This window comes from Dromaius novaehollandiae, chromosome 7 (assembly GCF_036370855.1).
Source record: "Dromaius novaehollandiae isolate bDroNov1 chromosome 7, bDroNov1.hap1, whole genome shotgun sequence".
NCBI lineage: Eukaryota > Metazoa > Chordata > Aves > Casuariiformes > Dromaiidae > Dromaius > Dromaius novaehollandiae.
Window position 1 is genome coordinate 22,193,261 of NC_088104.1, and position 18,157 is coordinate 22,211,417.

General features: G+C 35.5%; 1 protein-coding gene across 1 annotated transcript in view; it reads left to right on the forward strand.

Moving 5' to 3' along the window:
- XIRP2 (xin actin binding repeat containing 2) overlaps positions 1 to 18,157 on the forward strand; it is a 100,532-nt gene that overhangs the window by 38,009 nt on the left and 44,366 nt on the right. The window contains exon 2 of the mRNA XM_064515501.1: positions 8,780 to 8,933. Within this exon, the coding sequence (XP_064371571.1) occupies positions 8,780 to 8,933 (154 nt within the window). The remainder of the gene's footprint in view (positions 1 to 8,779; positions 8,934 to 18,157) is intronic.

The following is an 18,157-nucleotide window of genomic DNA, read 5'->3' on the forward strand; positions in this document are numbered from 1 at the left end:
AAATTGGAATCTTTATCTTTGACATTTCTAAATGTAACGACTGCATATTCCTTGAAATTTGGCATTCCAAAGCTTTATTCTTTCCAGCATATCTAGAGTATGATATCAGAACATAAAAATAGCTTCTTGTGTCACCTTTTTCTGAGGAGCCCATTCAAGAATGGAATATAGTATCAGAGCCAGTAAGAAAACCTGAAGTAATTATGTGATAGAAAGTTAGCTAAATATAGCTAGCTTTCAACAAATTGTGTCCAAAAAAAATTGAATAAAGGCTGTTTAAACAGGTGTTCCATACAGCAATCTATTGTCCCAATTAAACACTTTCTCCCACCAAGAACATGTATATAGAGAGTTATAAAAGCTTCAACCCTGCACTAACTAGCAAAAATGAAGATTTCTTCTTCTTTTAGTTTTCATTTGGCAACTTTTGCAAGAGTTACATATATTAGCTTATAATTAAGCACCTCTTGGCACCAGCTCAGTGCTTTCTCGATAAGTGGCATTTATGTTAATTCTGTCCTTATTAAGCAGATGTCTCTGTCATTCACTCTCATTAGGTTATCTGCGGAGATATCCCAATAAAAGAGTATGCAAATTACATTTGTCCCGATTAAAAGGAGTTTATGGTAATTGTAATACTTTTCAATAACTTTTTCGCAGTAGGAAATATCATTTTCTCAGAATAACTCTGGACTCCAGCACTTCAGCTGCAGCAATAGTGTTAAAAAATAATCCTTCAGAAGCCTTAGTGAGAAAGGGATGCTGTCTGCAAAATGGGGCTGAAGCAGCCTGGAGATTGCCATGTGGGGGCCACTCTGATAATGAATGGGAGGAAAAAAAGAGAGTGCACATGGTCACAGAACTGGCTTGTTTAGAAGCAAAAAGCTCTGTGCTGTAGTAAGCGTGTACTTCCTCTGCCCCACACCATCATCACTGTATACTAGAATAGCACCATTCTCACAAAGGAACCATTGAATTGATCATTCACCCATAAGGGAATTAAGGAATATGGATAACTGAAACATTGCGATAAAATATAAAACTAGCTATGAAAATGAAGACAACTTAATTAGAGCATCTGAAAGACAATTAGTATATTTAAAATTATAGATTCACTACAGTGTAATTGTATTTTGTGGACAAATATATTAGCAGTTCCCCAAAATATCTGTGCAATTACAGAAGAAAATATAGTTATTCTTTTTGGGTAGATTATTACAGGCAGGAATACAAAGAAATCAAAAGAGAAATTAATTAAGCAATTTGAAACAATAAACACCAGTCTCAAACTATCTAACATGAAGCTATTAAATTGTATTCAGTCCCCTATTACAAAATGCTTCATGGAAATAGGATGGCAAATGAATATCATAGCATAAAACTGGAAAGAGTATTTCTAGAATTGGTAATTGATACTGTTTACTGAAATCTCCAAATTACAGAAATACTGAAAAAAAAAAAACCTGAAGTCTTGAAAAATGGGAATGGTGCTCAGTACAAAGCAAAACCTAAGATTTAGGGAAGTTTGCAGGTGGAAAAATTGAACACTAAAAACAAGCAATAAAATTTTATGTTTAAATAAATAACCTGGAAGCAGTATCCCCAGATTTTCAGGTGTATTTGACACAGATGCTTTTCCGAACTTCAAGGCACAGCAAAGTAAAATTGAATGAAAATATCTAACGGCATGGTAGCCACCATCTCAGAAGTCTGTCCATAAAAGAATTTAGGGGAAAATCTCTTAATTAGGACCAATATTTCTGTGACTGAGATTAAAAATGGCTAAAAAAAGACAATGATATATTAAAAATGTAGGAAATGTCTAAAATATTAATTTTAGGTAAAGGAATTGCCATCACAGAGGTGAAAATTTGAAAAAAGTTATAGAAGTATGCTACAAGTTAAGAAAATTAATAGAGTTAAGACAAACGCAAGTCAAATTTATATTGGTCTCTAGCTTGCAAGAATAAGAATAAGAAACAGTAAATTCTGTAGTTTTTTTTACCTGTTATTGGTAACTACCATCAAATGCACTAGGAATACAAAAGAGTTAAATCATGCCATTCTCAGAATTGCCAGCATTAGTTGAAAACACAGTATGTTTCAGGCTTTGTTTGTATTTTGTTCTAATACTGCAGAAGTCAGAGCATTGTTAAACTGATTCTCTGGTATCCTAATGACTACTGAAAGCATGCACAGTGCTGTGGCAATATGATCCTGAGGCTGTTCTCATTTATGCTAGGCACTGGTTTGCTTTTAGAACTGGAGAGGGATGAAGACAGCCATTTAACTCCACTCAGTCTGATCTGACAACGTGTACAGCTGCATTTTTTTATTTCTCTTCTCCCTCTCCAATCCATCATTTTTCTTCTCCATAGCTATTTCTGCATCACAGATTGTCAGTACCAGATTTCAGACATAATGGTCAGATCTTCAGCTGTTTTAAACCAAAATACTGTAATTAATATTGGGTTGTAATTGCAACTGATAACCAACTATGAAAAAGGATACAAAATGATTAACAGTTTGAAGCTGTAGCCCTTCCCACATAAAACACCCTATTCATTTCAGCCACCTGCTGCCTCCTGATCCCCTTGGCTCATAAGTATCTCATTCCTCTCACCATATCTCCATTCCAGCCAATCTATCCTACCTGGGCTCCAACTGGCCACTTGCACTATCAGGGTGCATTGAAACCCAACCTGGTCCTAGAGCTTATCTTCCCGGCACTGTGCCACATTGACATTTCCGAGTGAGACATCCAACCTTAAAGTATCCAACAGGCTGGTTGTTGGAAGGGTGCAGGGAAGTGTCCTGGAATAGAAAGACAGCTATTTTCTTCACTCCAGAAATCTTTCTCTTGCTTTTTCCCTCCCCAAAATACTTTCCATTATAGCCAAGGGATATATGCTTCTGAATGTAAAAGGAACTAGAGAATAATTTTATTAGTTTTAAACAAATTATCTCCTGTAAACCTGCTAAATAACTCCCTACACACACACAATTGGTTAATGTCCCCTATAACAGCATAAAATCTAGCCACGTTTAGATTTTCCTGTGCGATGATTATAATTCCTGGCCCATCTGTTAAAATTACCATCCACTGTATTCAAGATTCCCTTTGATGTTCACCTCCACATAAGCACAACAGCATTGCTCTTGTGGGGGCAGGGACACTAATGTGACTAGATATCTGATGACTGGTGATGCTGTAGGTATTTTTTCCGCAAGGTTTTATGATACTCATTGTAATAAGACATCCTTAGCCTCTACAGTCTAATCAGTCGTTTGTTTTACTGCTGACACATCTTGCAAGAAATCTTTCAGCTACTCTCAAACAAAAGCTACCATAACTCACAGAGGTAGACAGATTGTTACAAAATCATGTGTTTCTACACCACATAACCTATTGTACATATACTGGAGAGAATATTCTTGCCAATAATGAATATAGATCAAGAAATGAAGTACAAGACATATTTAAGATACCAGATATCAAGGGACTATGAGAAAAGTGGTGATTTATTTAAGATGAGTAAGTCACAGTTATTCTTGATTGCAAATGAGGCACACATTTTAACAGTATACTGCTTGGTCACTATTAGTTTCTCAAAATTCAAGGTGATTGTGTGAATTGATTATATGTTACTATGAAATGACTTTTGCAATTTTTTTTTTATATTATTTTCTAGGTAAAGGTTCTATTTGAGGATTAAGCTGCAGTGCACTACAAAATGTGTTCATTTTTTTCTTTTTTTTTAAAGTTTCTGCAAAATGCTATCCAGTGTAGGATCCAGGGGTCAAATTTTGCTGCTTCTTATACACAGTGCATAGTGTCTTAATCTGAAAGGAGTTACTTCAATGAGATCATATACACAGGTAGTATTAAATTAGTGTACTAAAATAAAGTCATCTGCAAATAAGAGAAAAGGAAATAGCCTAATGAATGTAGTACATTTTGAAAGTGTATGTCATTCAAGGAACTAAGGGCTCTGGCAAATGAGTTCTGCAAAATCTTGCCAGAGAGATTTATGAAGTCACCAGACCAACTGCCTACCGCTTCCTTTTTGGATATTCCCACTGCCGTTTAGAAGGAGAGCGTAAGTGGACATGTGCTGGTTCTCTAGCTATTTTGGTTCATATCCTGGCACAGTAGGTTAAGTCACTCCTTGGTAGAAGAGTCGAATGTACAGAAGGGAGTTCTCCTAAATCACACCAAAAGTATTGCACGGCATTCACGTGTTAGAGCCATGCCTTTAACATTTTGTGTAATTTTAAAGGAAGCTAGTAGATATTAGAAGGGAAACAGCTGTAGAGCTATAGTACTAAACTGCAAGCTTGCACAACAGAAGCAAAGCAGAACAATATAAACCTGCCAGGTGACTTGCCTGGACTTTTTTACTCTGTTTTATCCATGTGCAGGCTTCTCATCATTCACAGTATGTATGTAGGTATAAAGGCTGCAGGGTTTGGCATTTTTATTCAATATAACTAAAGCGCAGAAGCTCACTAATATATTTGTTTTTAATTGGTAGATGTGTTGTTCTGTAATGATAAAGAACTTGCACAAGAACTTGGAATACTGAAATCTAGAAAAGGTATTTACATACTTTGCCATCAGCCCCCCAGTTGCTTTGGAATTGTTTCTGAAGTATGTCAGCCAGTTTGATTATAACAACTAACTAAATAAATGTACTTCCAATTGTCTATTGCCATAATCTGACATGTTTTCAATAAGGCAAAGTTGGCAATGAACAGTTGTAGAATGGTTTCCTTTGAGAAGTCTACCTGAGATTTTTTCTTTTTAATCTTCTCAACTGAGAGTGCACTAAGCTAAAAAAAGATGATCTCTCTGACTCATCTGATGATGGGGCTTTTGTTTCATCTTCTCAATAGCTTAATGAGCCTTTTGTATTTTCACAGAATTTTGGCCTTTCTTCAGAAATATCTTTGCTTTAATCCACAATAGAGGGCCTGAGGGTGCAGTATTAACGGAGAGCTTGACTAATAAATAGGCTATTTTAGACTCTTGCTCCACTCACCTCTAACTGCCATTTCATTCATTCAAATTATTTCAGCTTAACAACTATGTTACTTACTTTCTTTAGCTTCTATCAGATGAAGAAATAGCCTAAGGTATATATGCTCCTTTTAATTCTCCAACAAGCTAATTTTGGTTCTCTATTATTCCAAGATGACAAACTCCTCAGGGATCCTATTTTTATCTTTAGATTTTACTGGAATGTCAATTGCTAGCTAATAACCATATACCTTCTTAAAAGAAACATTGCATCAGGAGACGCTTAGAAAGGTTCTTATGCCACGGAAGGATCACTGCGTACATGTCTGATTATTTATTCTCTCTCCCAGTAATCCATTACCTTGCTACTGCTGGGGAAGAAAAGCTGGACCAAATAGACTTCTTGCCTTAGTCAGAATAGAAATTCTTGCATTGGTTCCTAAGGATCTTAATTATTTCTGGAATCACAGTGAACCTAAATGTGCTTCTGCAAAGCATTTGCACATTTTTTCTTAATCATCTAAATTTGATCGAGTGGAATACAGCAGGTGAGTACTGTAGACTCATTTCCAAATGTTTAAGGTAGAAATTGCAAGTCTTATGTTGTTTGGATTGAAACTGCCAAAGTCTTGCATCTTAAACTCTCAGTTCTCTGGCACTGGGCAAGGCTTCAGCCAGCTAACTCCCAGCAGCATCTCAGAAATAAATTACATCCTGACCACCTGGAATACTGTGGATTTCAGATGGGAACATGAAGTCGATTTTGAGTATGAGGGGGGCTGGGACTGCTCTGTGCAGAATTCTTTAGAGATCTCTTTATCCTTTTCTTATACTAGAAGACTAGGGGGCAAAAACGGAAATGAAAAATATAGCACATTTAATGTAGATAAAATGAGGTAATTTTTAAAGAACACAACTGACCTGTAGAGCTCAGTACCAAGAGATATCATTTCAAAGAGGAGAATGTAGAATGCAATAAAGCATTTGATGAGTTTATATATAATAAAATGTCATACTTAAGACCGGATAAAAACACACTGAAATAATTATGGTTGCTCTTAATCAGCAAGGGCTTATTGACGTTATGAAGAAACTATCCCAAGAGATAACTTATTTCCTAATTTTCCACTTTTCTCTGGTGTATGCTGCTCATCTACAAGACTAGAGAAAGCAGAGTTCTCATGTAATTTAGCAATTTATAAAAATCAGGCAGCTGTTTCTTCAGTCTTTTTCTCGGTATGTTTCAAATACCTGATTGGCTGTTATTTAGACACAAGAGAGAAGAAAGTCTTGCTTATTTATTTCTAATACATCATTATAATTTAACAACTTTTCTTTGAAAAACAGACATATATATCTTCATGTATATAATTAAATGTGCCAAAATTATAACAGGTAACTGCAATATAATTTGATAATATAATCTACCACAATAATGCAAAATTCCCTTAATTAATGTAGTGCATAAACTTGTACGTAATTACTTCAGCAGACTACTTTTACAGAATTATTCAGCAGTGTACAAATGATAATACATTTGTGCTGCTTTAGCTTACTAAACACTATTCCCAGACTAGATTGAAACTAAATTCAGTACGGTATAAAATAGGATGCATTATAATGAATCTGCTACTTAAAAATGGCATCCAAATAAATATAAATTTTCTTAATGTGTTTTATTTTATTGAGTCTCCCCCTCCCAGATACATTCAGCAGTTCAGATTTCTAACTTCCTAACAGCATCTCACTACCAGACTGTTGAACTGGTTTTAGCTAACAAAAATGAACTTTAAATAAAGTCTTGAAAGACTGATACTCACCGTGGCTTCATACAGAGATCCTGAGGGCCACATCTTCCTCATCTTCCTTCTAGTGCTCCTCAGGACTTGACTGATATCTCATTAACTGGAAAAAAATGAGTTTAGAGGAACTTACATGTGTACTTGGGGACCTCTGCTCACCACAGACATGAGACCTTACCATTCTTCTAAAGCCACAGGTTCATATTTAATACAAAGTTTAGGGCTGAGCCTTGAGGAGCTCTTTAGGTACTTTTAGCAGAAGATAGATCCTTATAATTGATTAAAAACTGGAAGCTGGTACTTTGTCAAGAAAGCATATTTTTAAATCTCGCTGACCAATGACTAAGCCCTTTTGAAAGTCTTGCATACAGATCAGTGCGGCTGTGGAAGAAATTCTACAGTGCACATAAAATGCAATGTATGCCCATTTTCAGGTGCTTTACACTTTTGGAATAACATAAAATTGTGCTAATGTAACTGAGTCAGGACAGTGAGTTCTACCAGTAGATCAAATCTGACTTGACAAGGCCACAAAAGCAATTCTAGAGCTATAACTAGAGTTTATTAGGGTCCTACAGACTATGAGTGAAAACAGTGCTTCAAGATTGTGATGTCTGCTCGGAACAGAAGCATACTAGAGGCTGGTCTCGACAATTTCTGCTTCATTGCTATTCATCTGTTTATGGGAATAGTTTTTACAATTGGAATAATAGAAAAATTCATATGATGGATTAACTGCTTTTTTAGAAGAAAATCTTTTTCATATGTTTAGGTGTTTAAAAATACTCAATTACTTATGTGTCACTTTTTGTGCTTCACCCTGTCATTTTGGGAATTATGGCCTTAAAATTCTTTAAGACGATACGCTATTACTATAAAAGGCAGAAGGTAACAAAATAATAAACAAAATAATAAAAATAAACAACATGTTTATTTTAGATTAGAACTCAGATTAAGTAATTTTTCATTGCACTGCAAGTTTCAAGATGACATATATGAAAATGAAAATCTATGAAAAATCTTAAACACTATAAATATGTTTGAAAAGCAACGATCTGTTAGATTCCATTTTTACACAACTTTAGTCACAGCACGTTTAAAATGCTGTAAATGCAAGTGACTTATTGGTTGCATCTCTACCTACAGTAGTCCAGAAAAAGTATTCTCTTTATATGTGGGCTAGCACAGCATAAAGGGGACCTTTCATCTTATTCCCTTGCAATATAAAGTTCATTTTTACCACCACAGCTGTTTCAGTTGCTTACTTAATACAAGAGCTTCAGTCAGGATTTTACCACCTTTGTGGCCAACGCCTTGTGCTGTTCCATACTACGTGCTATATCATATGGAGGGAAGAAAAGCACCAACTTAGACACAGTGAAGTTCTGCTGGGAAATAATTTACTCATTTTGTTTGAAAGGGCTGAGGCCACAGTGTGCTGAGGCGGTACTAATGACATTGTGTAAATTATCTGTATGGAACACTGATCTTCTATTATGATAAACCAAATTCAGCTAATATATCATAGAGTTCAAAAACAAATTTCTGAATCACAAATGCCCATGTACATCTGGTCTCCAACCCATCATTTAATGTTTTCACCTGTTTTTATATGCTAACTAATGAAATTAATAAAATTCCCTCTGTCAACTTTCTGTGTACAAATAGTTTTTAAATGAACAGCTGGTGTCTTTCTGCTGCGATTCTTACCACCACCACGTATCTCTTGTGGCAAAAAAGACATGAAAGAAATGGCAAATGAAAACTGCAAGGTACTGCCAGGCATCACTGTCTGTTGATACAGGAATTTATTCTATAGCATGCTGAAGAACATCACTTTCATAATAGCACCCCCCTTCTAATCCCATGCCTCTTTACAAACCCTCCTCCCCCAGAAAAACACATCTGTTTCCTACCGATAGCTTTTAACACACATCCCCTTAACGTCTTCTAATAGGAAGTAGAAACTGAGAGAAGTTCACATTCACCAACGTTTAAGAATCAGCCTGGGAGCCACTCCAGCATTTCCCTGAAAGAGTCGCACGTGAAAAGTGGGAAAAGAGTCTTTGACAAGATGTCATCAGCAAACGGCCAGAACAACAACTCTGAAGGTTAGCATTACAATTTGATCTGATTTCTTGCTTTCATAGTCTAAGGTATCAAAGAGTGTACCTATATATGTTTTGTTTTGTTTTAACAGAGAAACAGCATTGATGATACAATACTTGGGTTTGGTTTTTTTTATATAACAGTATATGATACACTAATATGTGAATGTACATGAAATCTCTAATTATGTAAATGTAATTATAAAGTAATGTGTGCAAGAGGAGATCACTGGCATTACTGCAAAAACAGCTCGCCGCATGACTATCTGTTTATCCTCTCCCCCCCCCTTTTCTTCTGTTATTCTCTCAAATCTATGCTGATAATGTCAAATAAAACAATGAATTAATTTCTTCACACACAAACTAAACAATGCGCTTGATCATCAAAGTGACGCTGGAGAACCACAGTTACATAATCAGCATCGCCCTCAGTGAAAGAATGTGGTACGCTTATTCATGCAAAAACAGCTTTCCATCTTTTTCTTTTTTTGGACAATTGTCCTAAGACTGTTTATTAATTTTTGATAAAATATGACAGAATGGTATCGTATGTTTTGAGAATATGATGTTCTACATAATTATAATTTCTTAATGTTGTAAAATGTTATTAAAATCTTAATAGCACGATACTTTAAAGTTTACTCCTGTCATAAATACAGACATAAAAATAAATATAATAAGTAAAAATACAGACATCATTCCTCATTCATGAAAAGGCAATAACTTGATTTTTTATTTTGGTGGAAACTGTTTGGATTTGGCAATGTGTTTTTAAAATAATAATAATGTAAAGTTTAGTTTTGGATCTTTATGTGTAAATTGCACACATCATCATATTGACAGTAAAGATAACGAGTCATCTCTAAACAGAACTTAAAAAGAGAAATATTCAGTAGTGAAGGAGTCAGTTCAGTAGGATGCCAAGCGACGAAATACTATTTTCACTTACACCTTCACAGCCCAATACCTAAATCTCATTTCTCATAGAACAGCAGTATTTCTTTAACTTCTGGATTGGATATACAGTGCTGATTGTCAGAAAATTGTATCATTTCTGTTAGTTCTTTTAGTATCATAAGCATTACATATTTATACAACATTGAATGATTTTGTAGCCTATTTTAAAAACTGAAAGTTGCTATTGCAAAAGTTCATTATGGGTAACAGTAACTATGCAAAGGTATCACTGATGTTTCACTGCTGTGTTTGTTGAGCTCTGTTTCTCAGGAGTGGATTGTGGACAATTAGAAACTCAAATAGATGGTCGTACATTTCAGAGACAGAATACAAGAAAGTCAGGTCTGTAATATATGGAAAGCTGGTGTAAAATAAAGTATGTGATACTTATGACTTATATTCTTGCCATGATACTAAGTCAAGCTTTGAGCAATGGAAGAACCTGTCAATAGGTAGGTAGGTAGACAGGCTAAAAAGTGAAAGAAAAAAGAAATCTTTCTCAGGCCACAGCGAATGATTCATTGCATGAACAGCATGCCCTTTTGCTGTTCTTAACCTCCAGAACCAAGCAAGTTTGCAAGAACTGCATGAACTGGGAAGGTGATGAAGACTGTAAAGATTTAGATCAATCAGATTATGTTGTTTTTAATTTCCACAGAAAGACAGACTCCAAATACTGCATATATCTACCATGCTTTTTTTCTTTGGAACCTCTACAGGAAATCTATTTTTCAGACTTTATATATAGCAATTTGTAGTCAGTACTTTTTTAATGGACAGGTGTTTATTTCCAAAGGATTACATGAGAACAGAAATACTCCTGTAATTATAGTCTTTTTTCAAATGAGGTACACTATGTGTAGAATTAGGAATTTGTACATTTTGGGTGCATGCATTATTTTAAACAGTTGAAAAAAATGCTTCTAAGCTGCGCCTCTCAGCTAGGATCAGACTATTGTCTATCTTGACTATTACTTCAACTAGTTTACTGTTTGGTGAGTAAGCGGTTACATTTTCCACTAATACCATTTCCTTTCTGAGAATTTTCTTCAACCCAAGGAGGACACTAGAACCAACACTAAAAGCTGATGTAAATCAGGGATGAATTCAGCCAATCTTTTTTACAGTTTATATTTCTTTTGATAATTAACCATCTGGAAGCAAGCTCTTTTTCTGATGGTGTCTATTTATAAATGCTGTAGCATTTCAGTCAGTGTCACCTCAAACTGCTATCATTACAGAAAACAAAACACCTTAAATGTCAGCATAAAAAAAATTAGTGTCCCTGCTACATCGAAGAAGGAAGCTAAAATTGTTAAGTAGGTTGTAAGTTGTGATAACACCTTTTTTCCCCCCTTTCTTACATCTTTCACACCAGAAAGACCATTGAGCGCACAAAGACGGGGGGTGGGGTTTGGACCGAGACTGCCTGTTATATTGACAGACCTACAGAACAGCCACATCCTTCCCCTCTACTGAAGCCTTTCCCACATTGTGGAGTGGTGAAAGAGATACTCAAAGAGGTAGAAAATAGATTCCCCCTCTGCTTACAACCTTGGAGCAGATATTTGCAGCTTCAAGCAGAGAATAGTAGGTGGATGATAGAGTTTCCTTGAAAGACCGGTCACAGGAAAAAATAGTTTGATAAATGTGGCTATGTTGTTTTGACTAGCAAGTGCTCTATTACATTTTTAACAATTTCTTTCCTTCTGTGGAGATTTCAGTGACTTGCTATATAATCTTAATCAAATCTCTCAACTTCTTCAGCTTCTTCTTCAGTAAAATAGGGATAATAATCCACACTCACACATATAACAGAATTAGTGATCTATTAGTGTCTCATTCTGACTTGCACTCATTAATGGAGACTGTTAACACCGTAGTTAAACGCAGTTTTTAAACAAACAATCAGCATCAACTCAAGAATGGAAGAACAGTCAAACATGAACATTATATCATTAATACTGCAGAGACCAAAGAATGAAGTGACCCAAATTAACCAGGCTGGGTCTATTTCTTCCACCTCAATGAAATCTCCAGCGATAAGATCAATTTTAGTCAACTTTCCTTAAGACACATACTATACATATTTTATGACTTGAATAAAAGTTTCATCTTTGTGAAATGAAGCAACATGAGGAAAGAAAATATGATACTTGTTTGAACCTAGTCCCAGACGCACATCAACTTACTGTTATAGTCACTGAGTCAGAGCAGACTCCCAAACTGCATTTGGAGACTGCTTGGAATTTCAGGCTGAGAGAAGTTTACTATTCTGAGAAATATGCGTGAAAGGGCTACTCATTATGTTTATCACAAGGCAAGTCATAAATCTACATCTTGTAATACCATAAGAGACTCCTATGCATTTGTAATGGTTACCTCTTAGTTAGCTAGTTTGACTTCAGTTACATTGTAATGCAGAATTTAAGTAAAATTACATCATGAGATAATATTAAAGAAGATGAAACACAACCTCAAAGAATACTGTTTTTCTAATATCTTGGACTGAACTGAATATTTAAATCATATGTCTAATCATAAGTGAATACTTGCATTGTTCAGCTACATTTCAAGAATGTAGAGTTCAATTCTTATAAGATAAAAACAATTATTTCCCATCAAAAGTTTCAGTTTTAGTGAATCACAAGAAACCATTTGTTCAGTTTCTTAGTTTTATTGTCATGCTGTACCTAAGAAAAGTGTTTCAAAAAAACCCAATCCTTTCAACCATTGAGTCCTTACTACAGACCTGTATTTTTCTTTGATCCTGCCACTGCTATCCTACATCTAGGTACTTCTAGAAATTTAGAAATTACAAGAGGAAAATATTCATTCTAAAGTCAAGGGACAAAATTCTGGGCCAACTGCTGCTCATAGCAAATCTCTCATTGACTTCAGGGCATCTAGGACTTCACTTCACCCTAGGTATGTAAAACAATAGAGTACCCATGTAATAGCATAAAAAGACTTGTTCGCTCTCCCAAGGAAATTAATAATCCGTATATGTAGTATCAACCTATTACTGACTCCACTCTTTTTTTGATCAGAAAATGTTCAGAGTGCATGTTTAGCAATTCTGAAATCTAACAGATCAAAGGGAAGAGTAAATTTCAGTGAGCTTCATAGCTAATACCGTCATTACCTGCTTTGTATATAAATTACTATGTCAGTCAAATATCCCTGCCTTTTAAAGGAGGAGTGACAGTTTCTCTGGTTGTCAGTACTGAATCATTTATCACTTAAAACCACTACTCTAAAGATAGGTCTAGTTTGAAAAAATAACTCTGTACATACAGCATCTGAAGTGCTATGTTTATTTACTTCCAACAACCTACAAAAAAATTTTGCCCTCTTCTTTTTAACTAGCTATTTTCTTTGAATATTAGGCCTCCAACCTCAGCTTTATTGATACTCAAGATTATGCCCTCTTTTGGACATTACTGTCTGTTCCACTGGTCTTTTTTTTACCACAGTAACTTTATTTTATTCACACACATGTAACTAACTAACAGGAAATCTGTGTAAGTAAGTTTTGGTTGATGACTATATTCAGAAAAATAAGCCAGCTCTGTGGGTCTGACAAAACTGAAAAGCTTTTTGTCAGTAAAGGCAGCAGATGAGATTATGAAGCAAATAAGAGGAAGAACATTTTTAAGACTTTCCAGTTTTTAGAATCCAACTGTATGCTAAGATCCAGTGAGAAAGAGGCCAGAGCAAAAAAGGCCACTCTCAGTAAGCTGGAAGCCACTTTCTACACAAGACTTAGGGTATAGAGGCTTCGTAGCTTTGGTAGTATTGGCTTAAAAAGTTTCTCTTTCTCTTCTTTCCTTCTCTCACACTTGAGCCTGTCACAGCACTGAATGATGCTGCCTCTCATTTGTGCTGCCATAGCAGTCTGCCAGGGCATATTGTGAGCCAGATCTGTGAACTGATCCGGATCGGGAAAAAACAAGCCAACTAACCAAAAAAGAAAAAAGGCCTATTTTCAACTCAAATCAGTTCACTCAAGGCCACTGTTTCAATCTGTAGTGTGGGTCTTTAGACGGCTGTGCCAGCACAGTTGAGAGGACGGGTTTTGCAGCCCAGGAGGGAGAGTGAGCAACCACAAATGGATAATCCTGAAGTTACCACTGCTGCTGAAACCCTGGCGTTGCGAAACCATGCCTTTATTTCCAGAGTCAGTGAGTTGTAGCCTCAACAAAAACTTAAAACAATACAGCTTTGAGATGACAGAGCTCCGCTAATGATATTTAGGTCTTTATCTGAGGAAGAAACACATCCCTATTCAAAGGGACCTTGTCACAACAGGACTGATGTGACTGAGGAACTCTTAGGGTTAAAACTCTCCTAAACTGCACATAACTTCAATTAACTACTGCTACTTTTCTAAAGGTGCTGTCATTATCAACTTTTATTTACTGAGCTATTTAACATAGACCTGATCATGTAGCATAAAATGTATTTGTAACTAAAATAAACAGTATTTAGTTCAGGGAGTACTGCAGCTTTAGGCTACGTATCAGCCTGAATTGTTATCTGCATAGTCTGCAACAAGATTTTTCTGAGTGCCTACTATGAAGTGGAAAAACCTGATGGGCTTAAGTCAGGTTCTATCACCAAAAAAAGGGTAATATTGAGAATGACATGTTTTACGATTGTTTTATTAGAAAACAATTTATAAGAGAAAGTTACTGTAAACAGTAGGGTTTTCTCTGAGGAATTTGAAGTGTAAGTTAATTTGATTTCTCTTTCTTCTAATGCAGTAACAACATTGTTTTTAGTGAATAGGAGTGTCAAGCTGAAATTGTATCAGCTAAATTAGTCAGTATGACAGCAATAGACATGATGCAGTGCATACATATCCAGGGCCTACAAACTAGGCAAAGACTGAACATGACAAAATGACATAAGAATCTGAACCCCAGTTGATTTATTTAAATTGCAGCTTGTTGCTGAAGCTTTACAAAGCCCATACTAACATAAGTTCTTTTTCTGATGCGGTGCTTACAGTAACCATTTTGCTCATTTGATCAAATGAGGCATACACTATTGCATACCTATTTTGTCCACTGCCCTGTTTGAAAATCTGTCCCACTACAGCTTATAAAAGAAAATCTTCACTAAAGTCATTTACAGCTAGTCTATGTTGGTCTCTAGGGCTGCAGGGCTTTATAGAAAGTTATTTGCATTTCAAATGACTTACACTAAACACTGATTCAGACAACTTAAATGTTACTGGGAACAATTAATTACTTGAAATAAACTTGTTTAATTGTTAACCAATGGGCTGAATCCTGAGTTGAAGGGGATTGCTTTTGCACAAGGATAATAAAATGGAATAACAAACTCACAACCTTGCAAGTAATGTAAAGATGACAAGCAAAATTGTTTGATGTACTGGAATAGAAGATACGATAAGCTTAGTTTCACTCTTTAATAAAAATGTTATTTTTCATGTGGTAGATTTGTCTGGTGTGATATTCCTGTGAATTAACACAGGCTGATGAATGTAAAGACTTACAGGCCTTTGCAGCTAATGGGCCTTACCCTCTGTCTGTAATTTGCTCATCTTACAACTCCATCAACTTCAATGGAGTTATTCTTGATTTATGTGGCTGCAAATAAGGGAGAATCTGGCAGAATATTTGGAGTGTTTTGTTAGTAATCCAGAGCAGAGATTTATATTTAATCTGAAACATCTAGAGAAATGGTATGTCCGTGCATAGTACCAATTCGCTGACCTATCCATAAGTAAACTCAGAATTAGTTCTGAATTAATCTTTTCTGGCATTTATTTGCACAAGATGTATAACTTTCTTTTCTGCAGTAATTTTATCCTGCCAAAATTGACAAATTTATCATTAGCACTTCTTTTGTTCGCCTGTCTCTGGCCACCCAGTGCTTCAGCCAGCTTTTTCAGAACCTCCCTTAAAAACATTTAGACAAGCTTTGGACTGCTTCCTTTCGCATCTTTACAGCCATTTATATTTTTCCTTCTTTTCTACATATCTTTCTCTACCTTCAGTCTAACAAAAACAGAAAGATGAGCAGATGAATAGAGCTTCTCTAATGTAAAAATAAATACATTTACTAATTTTTGCCATTTTGTGTATGCTAAAATTTACAAAGAGTAACTTACGCAGTATTCTATGGGTATACATGAAAAGCAGGACTTATCTGCAAAGCAGTAACATTTGCAAATTCTGCAGTAACTGTTAAGTTTCTTTGGAAAGATGGTAGTTTTATTTTTATTCTTAGTAAAATTCTGTTTGTATGTTCAGTTCAGATAAGCATCTTTAATCTGAATACTTATCTAAGGCAGAATTTTGACGGCAGTGTTTGCTCTTTCTCTGCATGTCAACTGCATTGCTTTACAGAACTGGGTTTTTGCTTATTCCTATAACCTAATTCTCTCTCGTTTCTAGCTCATTTTCAAGCCATTGTTACCTAACTGAGTAAAATCCACCAGCTCAAAGAGACTGGAGATTTTCAAACATATTTTTCACATCCCGTGGTGGTGATAGCAGCTCCACCTCTCTGTTGTGGGTCTGTCCATTTCTGTGGCCCCCTGGTGCAATGAAGGCAGCAATGGTTGATCACAGTTGCAGAAGGCGACATTTCGTTGTTTGGCCACTATACAAACATATCTTCTTGGAAAGGAACAGGGTGCTGGTTGCAAGTGTTCAGTAGTTATACAAGTTTATCATGCTCACTGTTCAAACCAAATACCTGATCTTTTCTCAGGTTTAACTTTCAGCCATTAGTTCTCATTTTTTTCTTATATTTCTAATAAATTAAAGAGCTCTTGAACAATTGCTCATATCTTCTTGTAAGGACGGTTATACATTTTGATCATATCACCCTTTACCCTTCTTTTCCATAAACTAGATACAGAAAGCTGTCATTTTATTGCATTTCTCCAGCTTGGAATATTTTTTGTGGCTCTTCTCTTTATCCTCTCCAGTTTTTCAATATCTTTTAAAAATCATGGCTTTAAGGACCGTAGGGTTTTTTTTTTTTTCCTGTCCTTCTACACTCGCTTAGTTTGAAGACCCTCTTTGTCCTTCCTAACGAGAGAAATAAATCCTCTATCCCATACCTTCTTGTCTCTGATTCTAAATTGGGCAAAGTATGTTTCAGCAGCTTTTTTTTGGTCCACCAGGAAATAACAAAGAATATGAACTACATAAAAATGCACCGTCAACAATTCATGGCTCTACATATGAAGCTTTTTCTAAAAATGTGACAGACCCATAGGGGATAATGTCTTTCTAAGCTCCTGTGAGAACCATAATAACCCATTTTGCATTCAGACAGTCATATGAGAAGTAAATTCCCTGTAGACTCATTTGAGTACTTGAAAGCATTGGTGAAAACTCTTCCAGTGGCTGAAGTGAGACAGTGAAACGTACACCTATGCACTAGAATAAATATTCAGGACATGAAAAACATAAGATTAATGCTGAGCCATAGATCACTTCTTCCATCACCACGAGTTTTAAACTTTCCATAGCAATGATGATATATTCAATGCTTTAACTTTCCAACAAAGCAAAATCCTAAAACCACTAAAATATTATGGAACTTTTTGCTAAATGCTGCAATTATGCCAAAAACATTTTTACCTACAAGAGGTATCAAATAACAGCAAACTCTATGGCTGAGTACCAACAACTTCTATTGTCTCCACTGAAGAACAACGAAGACAATGGTGGTACTGCTGTTTAACCTATCACAAAAACACAAGGAAGCCCATAAGGGTTAGTTACTTTAGTTAGATCATTGGCAAAATAGCAGAAAACCAGAATTCTCCAGTCCTATTGTGTGTGGAAGACTTGTCACGCTTTATATAATTGATACAAGTTATTATTAATAAAACAATTACATTCTCTGAAATAGATACTCTCATATGAGTCCCACACGACAAAAGAAAACTCACAGAGTTTACGGCCTTTTCTTGGCATACCTCACCTTAGCGAACGTAAGGCCCTTGTTACGAAATATTTCATCACAAGCACACATTTATCCCTGAAAGAAAGAATCAGAAAATACCACACTTTCAGTTGTCTTAGGAAAAAAAACGAATGATCAATAGCTTAGAGCATTTAGTCTGTCATAACATCACAGAGCTTCACATTATAAAACAACTAGCTTTTACACAGAAAGCGTTTTTCCTGTTTTAAAGTTAACAAGAGAATAGTTTTTATTACCTTTTCTCCCCAGGTGGCTAATCATATGTATCTATTAAAATGTTTTTTTAAAACAGT